Source organism: Bos taurus, chromosome 13 (genome assembly GCF_002263795.3).
Source record: "Bos taurus isolate L1 Dominette 01449 registration number 42190680 breed Hereford chromosome 13, ARS-UCD2.0, whole genome shotgun sequence".
In the NCBI taxonomy this organism is placed as follows: Eukaryota; Metazoa; Chordata; class Mammalia; order Artiodactyla; family Bovidae; genus Bos; species Bos taurus.
In genome coordinates, this window is record NC_037340.1 from 17,662,374 (window position 1) to 17,689,303 (window position 26,930).

The 26,930-nt window shown below is 36.5% G+C and overlaps 1 protein-coding gene and 1 pseudogene across 2 annotated transcripts in view; one reads left to right on the forward strand and one right to left on the reverse strand.

Moving 5' to 3' along the window:
- Window positions 1–26,930, reverse strand: part of ANKRD26 (ankyrin repeat domain containing 26) — a 67,797-nt gene that overhangs the window by 21,846 nt on the left and 19,021 nt on the right. The window contains exons 10-23 of one of the 2 annotated variants that reach the window (XM_015473990.3): window positions 22,998–23,127; window positions 22,642–22,703; window positions 21,402–21,495; window positions 19,447–19,545; window positions 18,801–18,829; window positions 18,634–18,706; window positions 13,969–14,051; window positions 9,168–9,322; window positions 7,103–7,273; window positions 5,252–5,285; window positions 4,835–4,970; window positions 2,930–3,143; window positions 2,042–2,225; window positions 1,297–1,434 (exon numbers count right to left, since the gene is read on the reverse strand). In XM_015473990.3, the coding sequence (XP_015329476.2) occupies window positions 1,297–1,434; window positions 2,042–2,225; window positions 2,930–3,143; window positions 4,835–4,970; window positions 5,252–5,285; window positions 7,103–7,273; window positions 9,168–9,322; window positions 13,969–14,051; window positions 18,634–18,706; window positions 18,801–18,829; window positions 19,447–19,545; window positions 21,402–21,495; window positions 22,642–22,703; window positions 22,998–23,127 (1,602 nt within the window). The remainder of the gene's footprint in view (window positions 1–1,296; window positions 1,435–2,041; window positions 2,226–2,929; window positions 3,144–4,834; window positions 4,971–5,251; window positions 5,286–7,102; window positions 7,274–9,167; window positions 9,323–13,968; window positions 14,052–18,633; window positions 18,707–18,800; window positions 18,830–19,446; window positions 19,546–21,401; window positions 21,496–22,641; window positions 22,704–22,997; window positions 23,128–26,930) is intronic. The other variant, NM_001113767.2, reaches the window with a different exon arrangement.
- On the forward strand, window positions 24,488–26,458 carry LOC782950 (protein yippee-like 5; annotated as a pseudogene).

Consider the following 26,930-nt stretch of genomic DNA (forward strand, 5'->3'; position numbering starts at 1 on the left):
TGAAGTCGCTCAGTCGTGTCCAACTCTAGCGACCCCATGGACTACAGCCTACCAGGCTCCTCCGTCCATGGGACTTTCCAGGCAGAAGTACTGGAGTGGGTGCCATTGCCTTCTCCAAAGCACTTCTACAAACATCAATTAACTCATTAGCTATAATTCTGGAAAGGAAGAAGTTAAAAATATAAATAAGCTGCAGGCTTTTTGCCAGGTCTTCTGACTCTAGAAGTCCTCTTACATCAAACCAGTTATTTCTCTAGTACAAACATACACAGTAAGCCTCTTATTTCACTCATGGTACACACACTAATGATAAATAAGGTAAAATGTAGAGAGCTCTTCTTAGAAAATCATGAGTTATTTGCTACAGCAATAACTTTCATTATCTCTTCATAATGTTTAAAATAGTCAGATGGGGGAAATACAACGAAAAACACAGTAATCACCACTAATATATATTATGGCATATCTATCACTGTTTTCAAAAGTTCCCTGTACTGAAACAGGGCACTCACAGAGCAGAGTGCTCATTTTCTCACAAGCAGAAGAATGACATCCAAAATGTGGTCTCTGAACTGCCTATAGTTTCCTCCTTACCATCAGGGAAGTGATAAACTAACCTAGTGATCTTTCGAGGAAATGACATCACTACCAACGACCAGAATATCTATTGTCAATAGCAAAGGTTTGTTTTCTTTAGAGGGGGAGGGGGGGCTTTTATAAGTTTGTTCTAAAGAAACAAATTTTCAAGGTGTTCAAAAGTGTTTTAACAACTGATGGCACAGTTTTTAGAAATTGAAAACCTGTAAATGATGTGAAAAGGTCGTTGACAGGGTATTGGTTAAAGAAATGACAGTGGAGCCAAGAACGGACTCTGATTTAGACACTGAAGGTATGACGGGCATGGAGTGACCGACACGTTCACTCCAAAGCAGAGGGACTTGGTCGGGTAGTGCAGTCGATGGGGGAGCACACACAGTCTTCCTTGCCTAAACCACAATCAGGGTGCCGGCTTTTCCAGGATAGTTGCAAAAACTTTGAGATCAATTCCTATGGAAAATATTAAAGGCCTCTCCTTGGATGAGGCCATCGTGTGTCACTACCTATCTGCAGCAGACAAACGGATTTGAATTACAAATATTACTTTATCCAACAGATGGAAAATGTTTCCCTCCTCAAAGCATAGATATATAGGCTTTCAAAATCCTCTACACTTTCTATGATGTATAGTGTTGGTTTTTAAAATATATACATGCACAGAGACATATACACATATTTGAAAATGACTACAGAAAATACCTCAGAGTTCATTTCCTTATTAGCCATTTCTATCTCCTTTTGTTTGGCAAGGTGATTGGCCAGAATTTCATCCTGTAAGATTCTGGCATTCCGTTCTCGAGAAAGCTGCTTCTGAGTGTCATTTCGCTCTTCTATAACCTGGAGAGACATTATATGAAGTTTTGGGCCCATACCATTAAAAAAAAACAAAAGAAAGTTAAAAGCTTAGGAGAAGAATTTAAAATGAAAAAAACTGTTTAAAGGAAGTAGCCTTTTTAAGCACAAGGATCTTTATTTCCACGTGAATAACTCAGATCTTAATTTAAATGCCTGCTAAATTTGTCACAGAGCAAAAACATAAGCAGACATAGTATTGTGAAGGAAAATTTCTTTACAAAGCACTTCACTAGTTTCTTCACAGTGTCAATGCAAGTTAGCCTGTATTTTAACATAAAAAAGCCAAAGTTAATACATGGATTGGAATTAAGAATACTACTTTGCCTAAGGTATCAAAAATGCCAATCATTATGTTAATGATTAAGCTTGATTTATGTCCATTCCTCCACTGAGAAAACATACACAGAGCATCTATTAGAAGCCAAGAATGTCAAGAAATTAATAATTTAAGCTCTAAATGTCACAGTTCATACTTAAGATAACAATTTTGTTCTAAACCTAAAAATACATATTAAATTAAAGGGATACTATAAATAATATTGACGAAAGAGTGTCAGAAATTTGAAAACTTCACCAAAGATTGCTCTACCTGATTCAGATCATTTCTCACAGTCTTCAGTTCCATTTCTAGTGCTCTGAGAGTGAGTTCAAGTTGCTGTTTCATTTCAACTTCTTTACTATATTGGTCTTCTTTTCTTCTTAACTGCTCCCTAATTTTTTCATACAACATATCAGCATTTCTTCTCTGCTCTTCTTCTTGCTTTAAGGTGAATCTGCAAAATTTATACAGTCCTTCTTAGAAAATCATGAGATTAGTCACTGCTACAATAACTTTCATTCCCTCTACATAATGTTTAAAATAGTAAAATGGGGGAAAATATAATGAAAAACACTTAATAATTCTCACAGTTTTCATGCAGAGGGTTAAGAATAAAACTGCATACATTTTTTTTTCTGTCTTGAGAAAAATGACTATTGTATACATCTGTGGTGGGAATGTAAAGTAATATAAACTTCTTAAAGAATAGTTTAGAAATATAGATCAAAGACCTTTTTTAAGTTCTCATACTTTGACCAAATAATACGATATTATTAAAGAAAATGTATTCAAAATAATTAGAAAGGTAGAAATGAATTTATAGAAAAAACATTTCTTGTAGTATTAAATATAATACAGAAAAGTGAAAAACAACCGAAAGTCAATTTGCTAAATAATTAATAAGGTTTCCATTATGGTGGACTTCTGTATGGTCATGAAAATGATGATTTGGAAAAACATACATTAAGTTATTAGAAGCATTCACTGTTAAGAACCTGCCATATTATTTCCAAGAATTTCACACTCCACAATACTAGTGACACTTTCTCCCCTGTAAAATCCTAGAGGATAAGTTAGTCCTTATAACACGTCTACGTCTCTGCAGTATTAAAGGAAACAATAGTTCAAATATTTCTTTAAAAGCGAGATATACAGTACCTCAAGCTGCCGAGCTCACGTTCCCACTCCACTTTCTGATGCTCTAACTGTGATTTCACTTCTTTTGTTTCTGACAGCTCTTTCTGTAGCCCACGAACCTTACTTTCCATTTTTTTAATCTTTCCTTTAAGCAGTTCACAGTGGCTTTTTTTAAGTTCTACTAATCTTTCATACGAAAGAATCGTATCCCGGATTTTCAACAAGCTAACAGAATCTGCATGATGAAGAAAACAAAGATAAAAACAAAAAAAATTTTATGTGAGTAATTTTTGAGTATAAAGGACTGTATCTTTCACGTACACACATCCACACACTGAACAAATATTAAGTGTCTATAATGTGGAAGACATTATTCTAAGCTCTGCAGATGAAACAGACTCCCCTGGCTCTTGTTTAGCTTGAAGTCTAATAAAAGAGAAAGATAAATAAAATAATTATGAACTCAGAAGGATACTCTAAGAAAAGAGAGTTCTATGATCACATAACAGAACTTGACACAGACTGGGTCCAGGAAAGATTTCCCTGGGGAAGAGATGTCACACTGAGAAATGAAGGATGAGCAGGAAGTAGTAAGTAGAGTAGGAGGAACAACCTTGTGGACAGTCTCCAGCTGCCATATGTTTTTAACCAAGACAGAGTGAACAACTACTGATTTACCTTCCTGAGTGAAGCGAGCAAAAACAATGCTGACAAAATACATTAAACAATGATTTTATGACAAAGGACTTCAGGGAGTGAAGGACAATGATCCCGGAAACACACCAGGTTAGCCTAAGGAACGCCCCAGCTCACTGCCTGGGGAGAATTTCCAGGCCCCTACACGGGGAGAAGGAATGGAAGCTGAGTCATCCAGACTCTCTGACAGGAGGTGATGAAGCTGACAGTCTGGTGAAACCAAAGTGGGCAGAGATCACAGATCAGAACCGGGAGAGGAGAGAGTGGGACAGAGAGAAAAAGGACCCTGGAGATCTGAGGAGGAGCCCCTCGGGTATTCAGCAGAGGAATGAACAGCACCTATCTGGGAGAAACCACCTGAGACCAGGGAGAAACCATCTGAAAAGACTATTGGAACCTGTAACTGGTGCTCACTCAGACCCAGGAATTCTATCTATTCTCATGAGCCAGGCTGGAAAAATTTCTCCTTACAGTAAAATGAACAGGATAGTCCGTAAGGTCTTGCCTCCAAGGCAGGAAATAATCAGCCCTAGCCCCAGGGCCCCTCTGGATGCACCTAACAAATCATGAGAAGCAAGAGCACAGAAGGATCTCTGGAAAACTCTCAATATTTGGAAACTAAATGACACGGATCTAAATAACCTTGGATCAAAGAGGTAATGAAAAGAAGAATAACAAAGTATTTTGAACTGAAGGAAAATGAAAACGTAAGACCAGCAGGCATTTTAGGAAACTGACACGCTGATGCTAAAATTCATGTGGAAAGAAGGGTAAAAAATATAACTAGACAATTGTGACCTTTAACCATGAAGCAAAGAGAAGCAACAGTTGGGCTTCAAGCAAAGGGGTAACAGGATGAGATCTGAATTTTTAAAAATAGATAATAATTGTAGTTGCTGTGTGGACTGAGGTTCCGGGAGGTAGAATGGCAGAGAAAGAAGTTCTGAGATTATTTCAGTTATTCCAGGAGGAAAGTGATGCTAACCTGACCTTGGGTGAAGGCACAGGAAAGAAGAGTCAACAGAAGGTACAGTGAGTGAGAATGATCATAGGCCTGTGGCGCAGAGTATCCACTCACGTTCATGTTCTTTCAATACAGAACCTACTTCTGAGATGCACAGCACTGTAACACATCCCTGGCTCCAGAGCAGTACTAGACAAGGTGTACACAGATTACTACTACACCTTACACAAACAGGCATTGTATTTATATTTACACTGCAGTCCTACCTTTACACCCCGTGTCAAGTTGTTCAATTAGCAACATGGAATTCTTATAGTAAAGCAACTCGCCATCCTCGGAAGCTGTTTCAGATGACTGAGTTAAGTCATCAAGGTCATCCACAGAATTAATTTGTTCTTTGACCTACACACAAATAATACTATTTCATAATGTCCTTAAAATATTTATAGAACATACTAATTGTACAAAGGTGATAAATATCTCATCATTAAAGCAAAAACAGACACTTTTTAAAAGGACAGTTTTTTTTATCAAAAGGATAACTTTATCAATAGTGTTTCTAAATTAAGTTGTCCAAGTAAATGTCTCTACAACAAAGGAACATTTTATATTTTGCTACTATTCCTTTTACAAAGTGTTTTTTACTAGGAAAATATTTTTTATAGTTAACTTTTTGACTATACCTTGTTATTTTCATTAGATGTTTTCTTTGCAGGCCTAAAAAAACAAATGATTCTTTTCAGGCTAATATTAAATACTTAAAAATGCAAATACCTAAACTTTGTTTTTTATATAAAATCTTTGCATTTGCATTGGTAAGTAGTTTTTTATAAAAGCATTAAAACAACAAAAAAGAGTAACATTAAAGGAAAAACAAACTACATTTATAATACTAATAAAGCATTTAATTTAGATCAAAGAAAAGGAAAAACATAAAAGGAAAAACATAACATTACTTGCATTATGTGAAGGGAACCAGTATACCAGGATTTCTTGCAGTTGTTATTTTCAATAAGAACTATGTTTTACAGCAATAAAACCTACCTGGGAAGTATTCCTTAAGTCCTTATAAGAAAGAAACCCATTTTTAATAACCATGATATTAGCCTTCTGAGGACTTCCTATGCAACTGCTATGCATTATTATAAGCACTTTATATGTCTTAATGGCATTTTAATCCTCACAGACATTCTGGGAGGTAGGTAATACATTAGGTCCTCTACATAGGAAGAAACGGAGCACAGAAAGGCTGAGTAAGTTGCCCAAGCCCACACAGCAGGTCACAACAGACCCAGAGTTCAAACTCAGGAAATCTGGCTTCAACACTGCAGTTTGAAAATATGCTGACAAAGTAGTACTTAAATAAGTCTTCTTAAGTAATATGATAACAAATGAATCTATATTATTATTCCATGTCCAGTTGTAACTATAAATAATAATTTCTGAATCTTAACACATGTTTCTCAAAAAATAAAAAGACTTTAGAGGTAGGCAATACTGGAAATATACTTTCACTAAACACTTGCTTTTGTAAAGAAATTTATCAGTAGGCATTCATTCAACCATTCTGCTGTTCATTCATGTATCTGATATACACTTATTGAGCACACAGTACGTGTTAATAACACTCTTACTATGGGAAGCATAGTTTTTCTAATTTAGAACTTTATAAACCAAAATTAATAATTTGTGAAAGATTGTTAGTAGTTTTTTTTCTGTTGAATATAAACAAAGTTTTTCCCTTTTCCTTAGAATCTATAAACAACTATGATGTTGATATGATGTAATGTTTCAGAGTACCTTACAAAATCATAGCTACTCACGATGTTACTATCAACTAGAATCATCAAGGAATGATCAAATCCTATTCAGTATAGCCTAAGTGTTTGTAAGTTCATGATTATGTAATTTTTAAAAATCTATGTAGGATAGAATTAACTGAACTAATCATCCACACATGCAATTACATAGGAATATTACACTTCAGAACCAAAAGACAAGCCCTTACCATAAAACTATATATAACAGAAGTATTACGTACAATTAGTTTACTGTAATATTTTAAAGATAATGTCATACAATCAATAAGCTTTCTAATATTGGAAATGCAAACAAGATTAAACTCAATAAACACGTCCTCTGCTGGCTCATTTCTAACAGCATACATACTCTAAAAGCTCCCATCTTAACATAAAACAAGAAACTCAAAAAAAAAACAAACAAACAAACAAGAAACTCCTCTGAACTCCACATTTCTCTTCAGTTACCATCTAGTTCTCTATTGCCTGTCCCAGCAAATATTCCCTACAGGGCTGTTTACATGTATTCACTACAGTCCAGCTTTCAAGGAGACTATTCACTGAAACAATTTCTGGCCAAAGGCACTGGTCCTCACTTTAATCTTTCAGCAGTGTTTGTCCACTATAGTTGAGGAATCTCTTGTCTTGGCCTGTACACTATACTATGCTGCTCCATTTCCAGAAGTATTCAGTGCTTATTTCTTCCTCTAGAAATAAAGAATTTGTAGATATTACCTGTCATCATCCTGATCCACTTCACTTAAAATGCTGTCATCATTAACATGCAGCAGACCACCAGTCAGTGAATCGGTCTTTTCAAATATGGGTGCAGTCACACATCCTTCTGGTGTCCATTTGCTATTGTCCTTTTTCTTTACTTCCTTCCTATGCACGTCAGGATCGCTACTTTAAAAAAATCCACAAAAAAGCCAATGTTTTCTAATAATTCAACTGATAAAGAATAAAAAAGCAATTCTTGTAAAATTCCTACTCTTACCCATCTTAAATCATTGATTAATTCACAAAAGAGTTATTAAGTACCAACCATATGCAAGAAAACACAAATTCTTGCCTCAAAGACAGATATACAATGATGATATGATGTGATATGTAAGGGTTGATATATGAAAGTTATCAGTGAAATAAGGAAGGCTTTACAGAAGAAGTGAAGAGAGAAGGTTACAAAGAAGAAAAAAGGGAGAAAATCATTCTACTTGGAGATTAGAATATGGAGCACAAAGATCAGGCACGTGGCATCTAGGCTGTTTCCTGGGAACCTGGAAGGAAAATTAGAAAACACATGAAAGACAGCAGAGAGGTGCATCTTTGGAAAGACACTGGGAAGAACCTCAAGGGCTACACTGGAAACCTAGAGTTCACTGCCTAAACACAGTGACTCTTACCCATGGGAGGCATAATTAGATTTACGATATTTTCTGTTTTGCTTTTAAATACAATAATGCTTAATTTAGGGATTTCCCTGATGGTCCAGTACTTAGGAGTCTGCCTGCCAATGAGGGGGCACTGGTTTGATCCCTGGTCCGGGAAGATCCCACATGCCACGGGGCAACTAAACCCGTGCGGCACAACTCCTGAAGCCAGCACCCTAGAGCCCACGCTCAGCATCAAGAGAAGCCACCACACTGAGAAGCCCAAGCACTGCAGCTGCAAAGAACCAGTGCAGCCAAAAAGAAAAAAAAAACTCAAAAAAAAAAAGTAACACTTAATTTGGGCAACTTTTTAAATGACATGCGGCACATATACCATGAAAGAAAAAATCAAGGAAATATTTGGTGGTGGGGGCGGGGGCGGTGAGGCAGTTTACTTTTAAACCACCCACATGATGGGGTGATTTCAGCATTATGGCTGAAAGACCAGTACTTCATCAGTTCCCCTGCCACCAACAACAATTTGGCTTCTAACCATGGACATACTCAAAGTGATATGAGAAAAAAAACCTGCCAACCAAGAATACTCTATCCAGAAGTTATGTTTCAGAAATGAAGGAGAAATAAAAACTTTCCCAGAAAAACAAGAGCTGAAGGAGTTCCTCACCACTAGACCTGTCTCATAAGAAATGCTGAAAGAAGTCCTCAAACTGAAATGAAGAGATGTTAAGTAGTGACATAAAATATATTTAAATATTTAAATAAATATCCACACACTGGTAAAGGCAAGTAGGCAGTCAAATTCAGAATACTCTAATACTGTAATATGGTTGTATGTTAAGAAATTAACTTTAGTATTATGTCTAAAGGACAAAAAAATAAAAATAACTTTATCTCTAGCAAAATATAAAATGTGATAATCACAACCATTAGCTCAGTTCAGTTCAGTTCAGTTTAGTCACTCAGTTGTATCCAACTCTCTGCGACCCCATGAACCACACCATGCCAGGCCTCCCTGTCCATCACCAACTCCCGGAGTTTACCCAAACTCATGTCCATTGAGTCAGTGATGCCATCCAACCATTTCCTCCTCTGTCGTCGCCTTCTCTTCCTGCCCTCAATCTTTCCCAGCATCAGGGTCTTTTCCGATGAGTCTGCTCTTCACATCAGGTGGCCAAAGTATTGGAGTTTCAGCTTCAACATCAGTCCTTCCAATGAACACCCAGGACTGATCTCTTTAGAATGGACTTGTTGCATCTCCTTGCAGTCCAAGGGACTCTCAAGAGTCTTCTCCAACACCACAGTTCAAAAGCATCAATTCTTCAGCACTCAGCTTTTTTTATAGTCCAACTCTCACATCCAAACTTATTTCACAGAAAAATAACAAATGACCTGCTGTTAAATAGGCTTACCTATCAGAACCTTCATTCTCCATAGCAGCAAACTCCTGACTGCTGTTTCCTCCACTCTTTCTCTGCTGAATCAATCCACTCTCATCAGCAGTATCACATACATTGTCTGATATTTCCACTTCACTACTTTTATGCTTCTTCTTTTCTTCTTCAACCTTTAATGAAAGTTTGACACTAAGAAATTCTGTTACTTAATTATAAACATCTTTTTTGGGGTTGTTTTCATTAATTGTATTATTTGACTCAGGGTTTGGCCTGATTTTAAGTGATAAAAAAATCTTTTTGTGCTTACTTTAATTTTATCACTAACAAGTCACTGAAATATTTGTAAATCCTACTTCTTCTTGTTTGACAAAAAGAAACCAAATTCCCAAAATTTCAAAAAAGGCTTTCTTAAGATGATGCAATTATTCATCCCCAGTCTTCCCCGGCTAACTGGCAGAGACAGAGAAATAAAAAGACAAAACACACAAAATCTGTCCTCTTCAGTCTTTACCACCTGGATTTTCCATTAAACAGCCAGATTTAGAGGATGTGACACCTTAGTGCCTCAAAAACACTAAAGCCATTCTTTCCCCACTGCCTTTTACATTTCTTTGTTCATTTGGATCCAGGATATAACCAAAAAGTGATGGTGTTCACTAAAATATATGAACCAAAGTTTACCAAAACACAAGGAGCAGAGTGAAACTGGTAAGTTGTTAGTGTGGAATTCTGGAATATAAATAATGCTTCCCCATTCCACATTCAATAACCATCAAACGTTATAGCTAGAGGGTATAGAAATAATTATCTATGGTAGCCCCATTATTTACCAGAAATAGGAGTAAAACCAAGAAAGGTTAAACGCTTTTTTTTGTCTTTTTCTTTTTTTTTCAAATTATTTTTTAATTGAATGAAATTGCTTTACAGAATTTTGTTGTTTTCTGTCAAACCTCAACATAAATCAGCCAAAGTTATACATATATCCCCTGCCTTTTGAACCTTCCTCTCATCTGCCCCCATCCCACCCCTCTAGATTGATACAGAGCCCCTGTTTGAGTTTTCTGAGCCATACAGCAAATTCCCGTTAGCTATCTTTTTACATATGGTATGTAAGTTTCCATGTTACTCTTTTCATGCATCTCACCCTCTCTTCCCCTTGCCCCAAGTCCATAAGTCTATTCTCTATGTCTGATTCTCCACTGCTGCCCTGTAAATAAATTCTTCAGTACCATTTTCCTAGATTCTATATATATGTGTTAGAATACAATATCTCTTTCTGACTTACTTCACTCTGTATAATAGGTTCTAGATTCATTCACCTCATTAGAACTGACTCAAGTGCATACCTTTTTATGGCTGAGTAATATTCCATTGTGTATATGAACCACAACTTCTTTATCCATTCATCTATTGATGGACATCTAGGTTGCTTCCATGTTCTAACTATAGCAGCAGTGCTGCAATGAATGATGGGATACATGCGTCTTTTTCAGTTTTGGTTTCCTCAGGGTATATGCCTAGGAGTGGGATTGCTGGGTCATATGGTGGTTTTATTCCTAGTTTTTTAAGGAATCTCCATACCGTCTTCCATAGTGACTGGATCAATTTACATTCCCACCAACAGTGCAAGTGTTCCCTTTTCTCCACACCCTCTCCAGCATTTATTGCTTGTCGACTTTTTAATGATGCCCATTCTGACTGGTGTGAGGTGATATCTCATTGTAGTTTTGATTTGTATTTCTCTAATAATGAGTGATGTTGAGCATCTTTTCATGTGTTTGTTAGCCATCTGTATGTCGTCTTTGGAGAAATGTCTATTTAGGTCTTTTTCCCAGTTTTTGATTGGATTGTGTTTCTGCTATTGAGTTGTATGAGCTGCTTGTATATTTTGGAAATCAATCCTTTGTCAGTTGTTTCATTTGCTATTATTTTCTCCCATTCTGAGGGTTGTCTTTTCACCTTGCTTATAGTTTCCTTTGCTGTGCAAAAGCTTTTAGGTTTAATTAGGTCCCAGTTGTTTACTTTTGTTTTTATTTCCATTACTCTAGAAGGTGGGTCACAGATGATCTTGCTTTGATTTATGTCATTGAGTGTTCTGCCTATGTTTTCCTCTAAGAGTTTTATAGTTTCTAGTTTTACACTTAGGTCTTTAATCCATTTTAATGTAATCAAGCTGGAAAAATCAACCTTCTTGAATTCAGATTATACTACAAAGCTACAGTCATAAAGACAGTATGGTACTGGCACAAAAACAGAAATATACACCAATGGAACAAGTCTGAAAGCCCAGAAATAAACCCATGCACCTATGGGTACCTTAGTTTTGACAAAGGAGGCAAGAATATACAATGGGGCAAAGACAGCCTCTTCAATAAATGGTGCTGAGAAAACTGGACAGCTACATGTAAAAGAATGAAATTAGAACCCTTCTTAACATCATACACAAAGATAAACTAAATGATTTCTTCAATGCCCCTAAAAGTGGCATTCCCTAGCATTTTATGGCACCAAAAGAGATGATAAAATTCTGTAACCCTGAATCCAATAAATTACCAAATGAATTCATCAAATGAATCAGATAAATTAAAAGCGTGACCTTGCCCAAGTAACTTAATGCCTTAGCTGGGGATAGGGCTGATCTCCTTTTTCTTTTAAAGGAGAATACCTACAGATTTGTGTCTGTTGTTAAAACTCAGTCAAGGCACCTCTTACACAAAAGAGCTATCAAGCATTTGTTAAAGAAATTTAAAAATCTATTACTGGAAGGAAGAAAAATCGCACAGCATCTCAAAACTCAGTTTTCTCCTTTGGAGATAATTTTTTGGGGGTGGGAGTTTATACTACCTATGTGACAAAATCACATGCATCAAAACTTACTACATTTTAGTAAACAACATAATGGAAAAGTCTGTCTCAAAAGAAACATCTGCAAGTGAGGATTAAAGAATATGTGGGAGTACATGTGAAAGTTTAAGTGAAAGCCACTCAGTTGTGTCCAACTCTTTGCAACCCTATGGACTATACAGACCATGGTGTTCCCCAGGCCAGAATACTGGAGTGGACAGTCTTTTCTTTCTCTAGGGGATCTTCCCAACCCAGGAATCGAGCCCAGGTCTCCTGCACTGCAGGCACATTCTCTTCCAGCTGAGCTACAAGGGAAGCCTTATACATGTATTGGGAAGGGAGTACATGTATTTGTTATTAAATTTTTTATTTTTTTGTTTTATATTGTTTATTCTATTTTTAATTTTATTTTTATTGTTTTTAAATTTGTTATTAAATACACAAAGGGAAGGAACTACATGTATTTGTCATTAAAAATATCCTGAAGTATCCATGTTGGAAATCTAAAATTTATTAAAATTTAACTCTTAAATTTCTTAATCTATGCTTAGCTACTCACAAATCACTGGATCACAAGTAGGAAGTGAAAAATAACTTGCCTTAGCCTAAAATAGGGGAAAAACATGAACTCACAAACCCAATTTTGTCACTGTTTGAATTAAGTAATTCATATATGTTAAACCTACCAAAAACTAATTAGGTGATTTTTAATGTTATAAAGGCTTCCTCACTTAAAAATATTTCACCTCACTGTATCTTAAATAGAGAGTCCCTACAGCACATTTGTAAGATTTTTTTTTTTAAGGACTCATACATGCAAAACAGATAAACTTTATATTACTAGGAGCCAAAATCAAACAACAACAATCAGGAACAAATCCCTAAATTTTAATGCAAATTATATACTATGATAGTGTTATTCATCAATACATATTACCTGCTTACATTTAGTTATGTGTGTGCTCAGTCATGTCTGACTCTTTCCATCCCTAAGGACTGTAGCCCACCAGGCTCCTCTGTCCATGGGGATTCTCCAGGCAAGAATCCTGGAGTAGGTTGCCATGTCCTCCTCCAGAGGATCTTCCCAACCCAGGGATTAAACCTAAGTCTTGCACATTACAGGTGGATTCTTTACCATCTGAGCCACCAGGGAAGCCCAACAATACTGGAGTGGGTAGCTGAACCCTTCTCCAGGGGAATTTCCTGACCCAGGAAATGAACTGGGGTCTCTTGTATTGCAGGTGGATTCTTTACCAGCTGAGCTACCAAAGAAGGCCCTACATTCAGTTATATTATATTCTAATATCCACCAATCAAAGTGGATAAAGCATTTTTTGTAATACTTATTGATTTCTCACCCCAAAATGAGATAAATTAGAAAGTTATTATTTGTGCCCTAACAACAAAGGTCCAATCTGGAAGCTTTGATTCTCTTAATAGGTAACTGGGTTAATTCTATGACCCCACTCTCTCCCTGAATGTACATCCCTAATCAATTACGCCAAGATCACAGACAGAATGACTCTTTCATCTTGGCATCACTGACTGGCAATTTCAATGGAAAACCCTGAACCACTGGGAATGATTTCTCCCTACATGTATCTAGGTCAGGAATCATCATTGTCATATTGTTCATAATTTCAACTGTTGACTCTTACAAGTCAGTATTTGATATCACCTTCATAATCATGTAATGAAGTTATAAAAATGGAAGAAGTAAACAACAGTCAGGAAATTTTTTTCCCTCAATTCCAAAAACAAACTATAAGTATAATGGATTCTAACAATATTAAGATTCTAACCTTAATAATTAAGGTGCCATAAAAACTATTAAATTATTATCTATTGATTCTAAAAGGCTAATTTTGAAAGGTAATTTTATTTGTCATGACCTCTGTTACACACTGTATTATGCTGTTGAAGCACAGGAAACAGTATTAAACCAGAAATTTAAATTTGCATTTTTACATACCTGGGAATGGTTATTTTTATCTCCAACAGGTTTTTCTTCTTCTTCCTCTGATGTCATTTCTAAGTCTAGTTCTGCTGACAAATCTGTATGTTTAGTTAAAATTATTTAGAATATTTAGATAAAAGACAATAATCTTTATTTAAAACATAGATTTAAAACACTGTATCAAATGACATCTTAAATCAATCTTAATCTTCAACTGAATATTTACTTCTTTAAGACATACTTCCAACGATCTAAAATTTCAGCAAACAATTTGGAAAATACCAGATGTCACCAGGATACGGGCACACAAACAGCTCAAAGATTCATTCACAATATCATCCAAACATCAATGAAGAAAACAATCAGAAACCAAACAAAATTTCAAAATGCAGGACAGACATATAAAGTCACAATACATTCTCTTATCTACTTCCAAACAGTACCTTTTTAACAACATGCCAAGTTTCAACTGCAACATTATTCATGGTTTACAAAATTCCTCTTACTTTTTATGCTTTTATCAATTCCTTAATCTGAAATGCTACCTTGTACTTTTCTGACAAATTACTTTTCATCTTTTAAGACTCAACCTGTTTTGTGAAGTTGTCCTTGATTACAGCTATCTTTCCTCAGATAAACAGGTATCCCTTTCCTTATAGCTACCTTAGTACTTTATAGATTTTTCTAGTGTATCTTCATCACCTGAATTGTAAATTATTTTTTCACATGTCTATCTTCTTGGCTCCTAAACTGCATAGGACAAGCTCTTAAAAATCACTTTTTAGTCCTTATTTATTTTATTCAATAATTATTTATCAGCTTTCTGCTCTGTACTAGACTCTGGAGTTTAAAGAAAAATGTAGATAAAACATGTACGGAGATAATGCCTGAGCGGAGACTTACACAGTCCAAGGGAAGGAGAGGGAAGGCATGCAAGGCTGTAACAAGACGGGGAGAGCAGCACACACTCAACAGGGTGAATATCTGAGAAAGTACAGGGACAGGTCAGGAGGGCATCACCAGCAATTCAGAACTCCATAGCAGACGACAGAAAGGGCAAGACATGAAGAGTCAGGCAGAAGTCAGATTATGAAAGCCTCACATGTCACTTTATGATGCCTGGACATTACTGTGATTTGACGAGTGGTTCACAGTCACACTTGCTTTTGAGAGAGGTGACTCTAAATGCTACAAGAGGAATGAATTTGAAGGGCATACAAACAAATGGAGGGAGATGAATCTGAAGGCATTATTAATGGAAAAAAACAAAGGTGATGCAGGCCTGAACTGGGGGAGCATTTCCAGAAATATTTAGGATATAAAATGTTCTGAGTCCAGTATAGAATAAATCATTATGAAATGAATAAACGTACAAATCCGGGGGCCCTGAAGTAGACTCTGCTGGTTACTTTCTAAAAGGTATCGACTGAGATGAGAAACCATCTACATGAACGGTCTGACGTTGCTTCTATTTATTTTGTAGTTTTCCTATTTCACATCTTCCTTTGTTGAAGGGACTGGATAGGTTTTATCTGAATTTGTGTTTCGTGGACATACCAAGCTAATGGGAGAAACAAGGGCAAACAAGTCACTTCTATAGATTAAAAAAAACCGAAACACTTTGAGTTTATAGCTTGTAGTCACTATTCTAGGAAATAACTGAGAATCTTTTGTAAATGCAAAGTTAACCCTATAGGTGAGGATAGAAAAGAAAAAACTAGGTGTGAAAAAAAGAAACAGTATATGATTTCTGATTATATGACAGATTAAAGGTGCTAAAATAATTGGTATTTATGAACAACACATATTAGACATGGTTACTCAATAGACTGGGCATCCTAGTAGAATCAGAATTGACTTTCTATATACTGCTTTTAAATGATACAGTACTCCTTCAATATTGCTATGAAGTTACATTTTGAGAAGGCAATCTCTAGATGTCTACCTGGGTCTCCCAACTGGTCCCAGAGTTCTAAATATAATCCTGCTACCCACTCTCAGCTGTATGCTAAATACTAGGCGAAACAAACTTACTTTCTCCTAACTCTCTTTGTATTTATTGTATTACTACGGTCAGAGGGAGAATGCAAACACCTCGCTAAGAGGTATTGCTTGGCTGTAGGTTGCATAAAAGGAGTCAGCACAAGGTAGGTTTTGCCACAAAATCTAATTTGGAACCGTCAGAATAACGGTTAGGCCGTGCCCAGGTGGCCCACAGCTGGGTGCCCTGGGCTTCTGCGTTACCTTGTTTGCTTTTTCTGTTTTCTGGTAGCTGAAACTGGCACAGGTCATGGAGCGTGTAATTCCCCAGAAACACCGCTCCAAAAGTCATCTTTTATCTATTACAGTCATCTGTCCAAATTCTGTGGATGCTGACTGATTTTTGGTCATTGACTGTGACACCGGTGAACACTGATCAACTTTTAAATGCCCCGCTCTTTGATAAGTCTCATTATTGAGGCTCAAACTAGGAGAATCGGAATCTGAAAAATCTGAAAACAGTTTCCATTTATTAGAATGTCAATAAGAATTCTACTCTGACTAACTTGTACAGTCTTACCTCAGAGAATTAGTTCCATGTCCTCCTCTCCCCTCAAACTCAGTAGTCCTTCAGAGCTTATTATATCTTACACTTCACTGCCATTCATGAAGAGACGTTAACTAGTGTCTCATTTTTTCTACTTGCTAATTTTCTAGTATTACTTACTTTGATTCACTCAGTCTCTATTACATATTCTGTATTCCATAAGAACTTTATTAATAATTATTTTTCCTCAACATACAAATATTTTATTAACAAAATTTATGGCATTTATTTTACATTTAATTATGCATGACAATATTGTGTGTTCTAGAGACCATGGTTTTAAAAACACTTTTATTGAATGGTACTACCTTAATTAATGGTACAAACCAAGACAATGTATTAAAAAGCAAAGACATCACTTTGCCAACAAAGGTCTGTACAGTCAAAGCTATGATTTTTGCAGTAGTCACAGAGGGATGTGAGAGTTTGACCGTAAAGAAGGCTGAGTGCCAAAGAACTGATGCTAGAGAAGACTCTTGAGAGTCCCTGGAGAGCAAAGAGATCAAACCAGTCAATCCTAAGGGAAATGAACCCTGAATACACACTGGAAGGACTGATGCTGAAACTGAAGCTCCAATACTTTGGACACCTGATGTGAAGAGCCAACTCACTGGAAAAGACCCTAATGCTGGAAAAGACTGAGGGGAGGAGAAGGGGACAGCAGAGGGTGAGATGGTTGAATAGCATCACTGATTCAGTGAACATGACTAGGCGAACTCGGGGAGATGGTGAGGGACAGGGCAGCCTGGCGTGCTACAGTCCATAGGGTCACAAAGAGTTGGACACGATTTAGCAACTGAACACCACTACCACCAATTTTAATTACAATGAGACAGCCTTTTCTCAATGTCTCAATATCTTCAGAACCCATTTTTTAAGCCTTGGATAAACATCATAAACTTATATAAGAAATGATAGGCTTGTGTGTGACTAATTGTTTCCACGTGAAAATAGGATGAGTCGAGGACCACACTGGATCCAAAGAGCACCGAGCACCATGAGGCAAGAATGAATACAACACAAAAATGTTTGCTTCAAAAACAAAAAAAGCTGTCAGGTCTGAATTTCTTAAGAGAAGTCAAAGAAACAAGCAAGAAATGTAAAAGTGAAACTTTAAACCCCATTTCAACTCAAGGTCCCCTTTATCATTTCACATCTAACCACTTCAACAGTTTAAAACTGTGGTTCTCAAGTGTGCCCTGAGACTCCCTGAAGTCCAGAGACCCACTGGGTCAGGGGGTCCAAGAGGTCAGAACTATTTTCACAACAACACTAAATGTTACTTCCATTCTCATTCTCTTCTGAGTGCACAGTGGAGTTCTTCAGAGACACGATATGTGATATTATAACTCAAATGACAAATGGAATTAGCCATTATGATTCTGTGTTCTTGTATTTTAAGTTTTTCAGCTTTGTTTTCCAATACAGTGAACATCAATAAATACAACCTACTTAAAACAAAAGTTCCGTTGCATTCTCAATAATTTTTAGAAGTATAAAAGGATCCTAAAGCCAAAACTTTCAGAATCACTGTTTTAAAAGATTATGTCTATCAAAAAGTCATTAAAGTATGAGTACTTCCCCTACTTCTAATAATCAAAGATACCACAAAAACAACACACACACAAAGTCTGCTAAACAAAACATCTGGCTGGCCTACATTCATCTGTGTAACAACACTAAAATGAAATAATTATAAGCTGAAATACAACTGATATATTAGCAAGAGAAGCTTTACTCTAGGTAAAGGTCAGAGTTCAAATAAGCATTTCTGGACACTGGAAAAATCTTAGGATCTAATAATTAACTTCTGGGAATCCCTAAGAAGTATACAGACTGCAAACTGAGAACTTCAGGGTATCGAAACATATACAGAAACATATTGAGTTCCAGTTTACATTTTAAAAATTTCTTGTTCTTATGCTTGTACCTATCTTTTTTTTTAAAACATGGATACCAATAATAACATATGCCTTATGTATGTCAAATGCTTCAATTAAATTTGCAAAAAAAAGTCAGCAGTATGAAGACTGAGCATTTCAAATACTTCAGTTTCCCTCTTTTCAGAGTTACGTGTGTATTGCAAAATTTACCTGAACTAGATGTTTGTAAATCCTTCATTCCGACTGTTTTACTAGGAACAGAATCTTTCACTAAGACTGCAGGCTGAATGGGTTTGGAAACAAGTTGATTAATAAATAATGTACCTTTGATACAATCCACAGTTCATAATTCAAGATAAAAACATAAACGATTTTACCTTCACGTTAGGATATTTCTCAGGAGAATCTAAAAGGCAAAAGGGACATAAGAGTTAATTACATGTAAATATGAAAGCCAGCTTTACATTCATGCAGAGTTAGTACTGAGCCGAAATCCTTGTGCTCAGCCTTGGCAGTGAATACATTCGGTTTCAGTGTCTTGTTTTCAGGGGGATGTTAGGACACCAGCAAGACAGACTACAAATCCACTATAGAGAGTGAAAAAAAAATAGAAATAAAGGTTTAACAAAACATGCAGTTAAGATTTCAAAAGTAACATTACATTTTCAATGACTTTATAAAATATTAAAGTGGACACAGACCAATGTGAACATGCCGACTGATGAGAAAAGTGATGTTAATCAGAAGAATAAATCATGACCCCAAGAAGATAAACGTGAAAGTAGATGGGAAAATGCAACAGCATTATCTTGAATGCAATACAGCAGTATCATTTCCACCATTATACTACAAGTATTTATCATGTTCTTCAATCTGTCCAGTCATTTAAGAAGTGTACAGCTGGGATGACAGTTCAACTGAATGCATAATTCATTTCTTATCAGAGAAAGAGTAATGAACTGATTAGCTAGGATACACACTTGTAGAATAATGGTTCATAAAAATATTCACTTTGTTTCATACCCATGTGGGCTACTGGTATGCCTACATGTCTTGGCTCCTCTAGTTTAGCCATCTTAAAGTTTCTCGATCCAATCATGCAAGAAGGTATATAAGACACATCTAGAAAATAATGCATAAGTTCTCAATATTGAAATACAATTATCAAAAAGGAAATAATAAATTTAACTGTCACACAATTATAAGATATTAAAAATTTTGCATGTTTCAAAATCAGTATAGTACTTATCAAAAATTAACAATTCTAGTATTTAGGGAATGAACCCTATTAATCTGTTTTGTTTCAAAACTTAGTTTGGTTTGGTACACCATGCTACTGCTTCAAAGGAGTTCTGTGAAACAACTATCAAAAAAAGTCAATGCCCCCATATTCACATTAATCTAATTTGAATAACAAATACCAATACAACATATATCTTTGATGCCTGATAGGTATTTGGAGTGGCTGGAGTTTCCCCCACTTCTAGCACCCCCTCCCACCTCCAGTATTCTCTGGAGCAACAATGATCTTATCTCTTCTCATTGCAAATACACTGAAGCCATCTAGGAGGAGTTCCTTCAAGTTTCCTCAACTCCAAACTCACCTCCCTAAGGCCTTACTTTCCTCCCTTTGTCCTTTCACTAGAGTCTTCCCTCTATAAAGGGTAATCTCTGGATCTGTGGTCTTAATTCTTCCCCCTTTACATTCTTTCTATGGATCATCCCCACCACTTCTTTTTCCCTCTTTGCTTAGCAATGGTACCTTACACCTGTAATTGCTACTTCAACTCTTTGCTTCCCGCTGGCTATAGACATGTTTAGAAAGAAAAACAAAATAATGTTTTTCCTTTATCCTGTTACGTCCTGAACTCTCCAAAGCTCTACTTCCAGATTTCTCTAAATGTAAGGCTACACCCTTGCTACTCAGAGAGCTTGTTAGAAACACAGATTCTCACACTTCCTGCTCAGTATGTGCACTTCATACAAGGTCCCCAGGCTACTAGTTAAAATCTGAGAAACTCTGGTCTATACTGAGTCTGCTTCTACATTACTTCAACTTAATTTATTCTCCTGAAATCTTAGCCTCAACTTCCTCATTCTAACACTTCCCCCCAAAGTGAAACTGCATTACAAGTTGGAAACTTTCCAGTGGACTATCAGGCTGTAGGTTCCTTGATCTCCCTATCATGCCCCCTGCTCACTCCTTCTTTCTAGTTCTCTTTTGTTGGCCTATGTGACACCATCCTATAAAGCAGCAACATTTCTATGACACCAATTTGCAAGTATTTACAGCTGAGCACCTATGCCTGTGCTCCTCCACAGAGGATAACACACAGCTCTGTACGCCCAGGAACCGCAATCCTGAATGCCTTCCTAACAATGAGGAAAACAGGAAGAGGGGAAAGCTTTGCTGTTCTTCTCTGACACGTTTGGTGCTGGAAGCTCACTTCAAATGCATCGTCCATATCAAATACTCTCCCTTTTTCTAAAGAGTTATCTTACTTATTGTCCCCTTCCCCACAGACCTGTGCTTCCTTTCCTTCATTTCCTCCCTACACCCTCTGTCTCTCTAATCCTTCATTCCCTCTTTCCTCGTGTTTTTTTAACCTTCCTTAGGTCATAGAGTATCTCGAAACAGAATTAATTTTTTATTTTTTTGGCCCATGTGTCAAATGGAACCTTAGTTCCCTGAATAGGGATCGAACCAGCACCCCCTGCACTAGAGACTCTTAACTGCACAGAGTCCTAACCACTGGACCGCCAAGGAAGTCCAGGAGCTAAATAACTTAGCTCCTTAAATGATTCTCAATTTAATCTGTGGCTGACACCTGATAAGATACACTATTTCCCTCCTTTTCTCGTCTTTTACCTCACTACACATCTGACAGGTGATTTTCTTTGCCTATTAGAATATATCAGCATTTCCATTTTATATCAACATTCTGTCAAATGACTTTTCCATAAAATAGAGTTCTTACCTTCTACTTGTCCATTTAACGTATTTTTTCCTCTTTGACCAGCAGCTCCAGATAAAAGATCCACATACTTCTGTGGAAGGCTCTCAGAGATACTCTGTTAAAATGAATAGTTGCAGGAAGATTTCCTAATTCCTTTTGAAGAAAATATCCTACTTTTAAAAACTGCCTACATTTAACCCAGTTAAGACAGGTTTGCCAAGATCCCACACCTGCTAAGTGACAGATTCAGGATGTTGACTTCAAACACAGTGCTGTATCACCAGGCAGTGGCTACCTGCATCTAAGAGATCAGGCCTTTCTCATCTCCTTCCATAGCTGCCACCTTCAAGCAGAGCATTGTTACTTTACCATACGGCTGCCATAAAGGTTCTCTGCGCGTGCTGGTTAAACTATCCAAAATGCTTTGTACTTACTAAAACATCACAAAGCAAAGCTAACTGCCGTTATTATACCACATATTTCTTACTATTCCCTATGCTTTTGCTTCTCTTGAAATGTTCCTTGCAGATTAACTTGACAATCCAAACGTAATAATACTTTTAAGTTTCAAGCACTATCTTTTCAATGTTGTGGTAAAAAACCACAATCCAACCCATTTCTCTCTGGCCCTCTCTAGCAGTTTTACACATGCACATGTACCAAAGAAACATACATTCGCTTGGGAGATTGGGGATGACACAAACACACTGCACACTACAGTGTATAAGACAGATAACTAAGGACCTACTGCACAGCACAGGGAACTCCACTTACTATTCTGTAATGGCCCATGTAGGAAAAGAGTCTAAAACTGATTCACTTCGCTGCACACCTGACCTAACACAGTATGGTAAATCAACTGTACTCCAATCAAAATTGAAGGAAGAAATGAAGAGACCAAGAAAGAAAGAAAGAAACATTTGATCATAGACTCACCTGGAACAATGCTTCAGTTTTTAGATAAATGTAACTTCAGAACACAAACAGATTCCTTATGACTTCTAAGCCTTGATTTCCATATTACACTAATTTCATTACGTAAACCTTGAAAATTAGCTAAAGTGTACTATGTGGTAGTATTTAACACAGAATTATCTTAGTGATTAAAAATCAATAATTAAAAACAAAGATTAAAATCAGATTAAAAATTTTAAAAATTTGATGGGCAAATGCAAAGGTGAGAAAGTCACAGCATCTTCTGCTTTTATGTTTTTACATCACTCGGTTGTTTACATTTCAAAATAATAACAGAAGACAGTACCTCAGAATCCCAAGGTGATTCTATATCTTCCTCTTCTCCCAAACCTAAGGCTGACATCATATCTATAAAATGGAATCACAGATACATTAATGAGAACATTTACTAGTATGAATTTTAATACATATATGTCTCTCTCTACCCACAAATAGTTCAATAAAATGAACTAGTGGAAAAGAATTTCAGAGGGTTGAAGCATTTTCAGGAAGAAAAAGCTGGTAGTACTTGGGACTGAAGAAAGAGAGCAAAAGAAACACACTTAAAAAGAAATGGATGCCATATTTGCATCTATGCACTTTAAAGGTTTTTATTTGCGCTTTTAAGCATAGAAAAAAATCCACAGACATTCACTAACTTACCACTTCTATTATTTTTGTGTGTTGCATCAACAGAACTCAAATGGTCATGATTTATTTGCTCTTGTGGTGCCCTTTCAATAATATCTGTATCACTTTCTTTGTCTACAATCTCTGGCTTTGTGGCTCCTTCCTATAAAAACAAGACAAAACAAAAACCCAACTTCAGAAAACATATTCATTTATTTGGTCATTCAGCCAATCAGTAAGATGATAAACATTCACTGCTGTCTAAGAAATCATAGACACTGTCCTCGGAGAAGTTAGAAATGTAAAGAAAAGAGCGATTCTGTTCTGTGTTCTAGGCAAGGCAGAGACACGTGAAAACAAACAAGAGGGCAGAAAAGTATCCTTCCACAGCTCTGCAACTGAAGCGGACAGAGCCCAGCAAGGGCACAAAGGAGAGAGGAGGCAGGTGAGCCTGTGAAGCTCAAGGCAGGCTGTGACAAAGGGCTGTGTCTCAGAAGACAGAGTACAGAGCTGGGATGTGAGGGGGATTCTGGAAAGGGCAGCCCACGCAAAGGACGAGGTGTGAAACAGTGTGAATAAGTCATGTGGAAAACTAGAGCCCAGTTACTGGGAACCCTACAGAGAGACAAAACAGAAGGACCAGGATCAAATGGCAGAGAGCAAGAGTCATCTTTTTTCTTCACATGACAGGAATCTACTACACAAGTAAAGGGTTACATCATCACCAATATATTTTATTTTATTTGGTGCCATGCTTTCTTTCAAATGACAGGGGAAAGACTGCACTGTACTAGGGAGTAGCAAACATGATATTATTTTACAGGACAGCATTGTAAAAAAACACACTACAAGCAATGCTCCAGAGTGGACAGGAAGCAGACTAAACACTGCACATCACCCAGCGTCTCCATGAACCTCTCATTAAAAAGTTGGATTTGGCTTTAAAAACAGCCAAATAAAAACAGTAAAAATCATTCTAAAACAAACTGCAAAGCCAAGAGGAATGAACAGATGGACAAACATATTTTAGGAAGATTACTCTGGCAGCAACATAAACATCAGGGAAGCAAAACTTGAAAAGAATATTTCAAGATTATAGGTGAGAAAGTGGATTATGATAATAAGACACAAAAAACGATGAGCAGGTAGAAAATACTGAACTTGCTGAGTGACTGGATGCATTAATTTCAAGGAAGTTTGGCGTCCGGAATCTTTCCTGCTGCGGCATTTCAGTGATGCTGTCTACTAGGGTGGGGAAAACAGACGACAGTGCAGCTCACAGAGTCAGGGACGAGGGAAGCGTCAGGAACAAGGCCTTCAGTCTGGGGAGGAATGAATTAACCTGAGGCACGCAAGGGACTCAGAAGAAAGGATCTGGATAAATTCCTTTGAATTAGAAATAGATAGCCTTATTCAGGAAAAGCATAGCTGTTAAGATAACTATTTGTAAAATATGCTAACCTGGTATAATTAATGCAAACCTATGCAGAATTCTGAACTTAAAAAAAATAAAACACAGCTGAGAAGCGAAGAGCCGCAGAAGGCCGCCGACTTCACAGCCGCTCGGGGTTTTTAGAGCTTCAGCTATAAAAATGGGCAGGATTTTCCTTGATCATATCGGTGGTACCCGTCTGTTTTCCTGTGCAACTGTGATACGATCCTGACCAACCGTTCAGAACTCATCTCTACTCGGTTCACAGGCGCCACTGGCAGAGCATTTCTTTTTAACAAGGTAGTTAACCTACAGTATAGTGAAGTTCAAGATCGGGTCATTCTCACTGGCTGCCACATGGTTCGAGATGTGAGCTGCAAAAACTGCAATAGCAAACTGGGATGGATCTATGAGTTTGCCACTGAAGACAGCCAGCGTTATAAGGAAGGTCGTGTGATCCTGGAACGCACTCTAGTTCGAGAAAGTGAGGGCTTTGAGGAGCATGTACCATCTGATAACTCTTGAAGAAAAAGAGAGAAATCCATCTTTTCCCAGGTCTCCTTCACTGAAAACAAAAATCTACTTACATACACTGTCACCTTAGCATCAGAGTCGGATTCATGAACTGCGGAACAAGAGGTTGTGAGAATCTATGATGGAACCTTCCTTTCTTTCCTTTTTTTTTTTAATTTTCTATTTTCCATCCAACAGCAGTGTGTAGAGAGAATATTATGCAGATGCCGTTTTTTTTTTTCCCCCCCTGTGTTTACATCTTGAGGCAGAATAGTCTATCTGCAGCTACATGGTGGGCTATGTGAGGAAAAAAATCTGGGCTATTAAGAGTGAAAAGTATTTTATGTAAATTTTGAAAGGAAAGTGTGTCAAGAGCATGATTTTTAAATTTATTTGGGCTTCATTTTAAGACTTTTTAAAAAAACCCAGTTATTTCACTTGATTTGCTAGCTTCAGAGAAGAGATCCGAATTTGTGACCAGCGCTAAAGGTTCAGTGTTAGTATTGCTTGTGCTGGCCATTGTGCCATATTCTTGTTGGAGATGAACCGTAGCATCAGAGCCCATTCTTCCTTGTCAGTCTTGACCCAAAGATGTCACCATTCCTAGTTATTTGTCACCACATAATTGGTGTTGATTGGAAACTTTTCCTGATATGGGGCAGAACTGCTTGGTTGTCTTTTCCATGTAACTTAAGCACAGTAATATAAATAAAGTAATAGTTGGAAAAAAAATAAAACAATACCAGGGGAAGAAAACTATGACATTAAAATTTTCAGTTATATATTTTAACATCTGTTTCAAGGACATAAAAATATACTTTTATAAATATATGCAAATATTCATTTCTAGGATTTTATAATAATAAGCATTTTTGAGTGTAATGAAAAGGTTTAATAGTAAAACACCAATTCAAGATGCTACAAGAAGACTCCTTTTTAAAAGTGATCTTAAAAGACAAGTTTTAAATTGTAGATGAGAAATGCTTATGTGAGTATGGAATTATGAGTCATTTTAAAGTGCTGCTGCTGCTGTTGCTAAGTCGCTTCAGTCGTGTCCGACTCTGTGCGACCCCATACAGTAGGCTCCTCTGTCCCTGGGATTCTCCAGGCAAGAATACTGGAGTGGGTATATTAAAATAAATAAATAAATAAAGAACTACTATGAGGTAAGAAAAAAATATAAAACCCTATTTGAAAAATTCACAAGGTTTTCTTCTTATTTCCCTGTAAACAGCACACTAACAACTCTAATTTCCTATCTGTGCCTTCTGGAATAGTAGGGAAAGATTGAAGGAATGATCTAGATATTAAAAATAGTAAAATTATGATTATCCTGGCTGGAGATATAAAGGTTTTCAAACACATCTATGATTATCAAGCAGGGCTCAAACTTCATATCAGGAAAGAACAAACAAACTAAAAAAATCAAGTAACCACAATTTCTGAGTTTTGGATACAAAAGAATTTATATGTTAGTTTCATATGTATAAGAAAGAATTGACAGGTTAGTTTAACACCTATAAATACTGAAGTTAATATAAAGTTTCTTAAGAATAACATGGAGTATACATATGGCTAGAGATATTTTAAAAAGTAAAAAATTATTTTCCAGAGATAATTTTAAACCCTGTTGGTAATTTTTCTTTCCTTATGATTTTATAATAACAAGTAGTCTGTATAAGGGAAAAAAAATCATAAATTGTGATTTCATCTATTTACTGGAAGTGCCATTACATGTAGATATTAGGAAAAGACAAATCAGAATCTCTTCAGCAAAGTTCTACATTTTTTCTTTAAGACTACTGCAGCTGAAATTTTTCTCATTTAATGAAGAGAGAATAAGAATCTCATTTATATAATTATAAATTATAACTTTAGTAAACAGACTAGATAAAATGCTTATTTATTTCCTCTTTATTTTCAAAAAGATCTAAAACACCCACCAAGATTATACCAAACAGTAAGATAAATTAGTTAAGTACATTAAGTATTTATCACAGTAAGTTAGAAACCACAAGAAA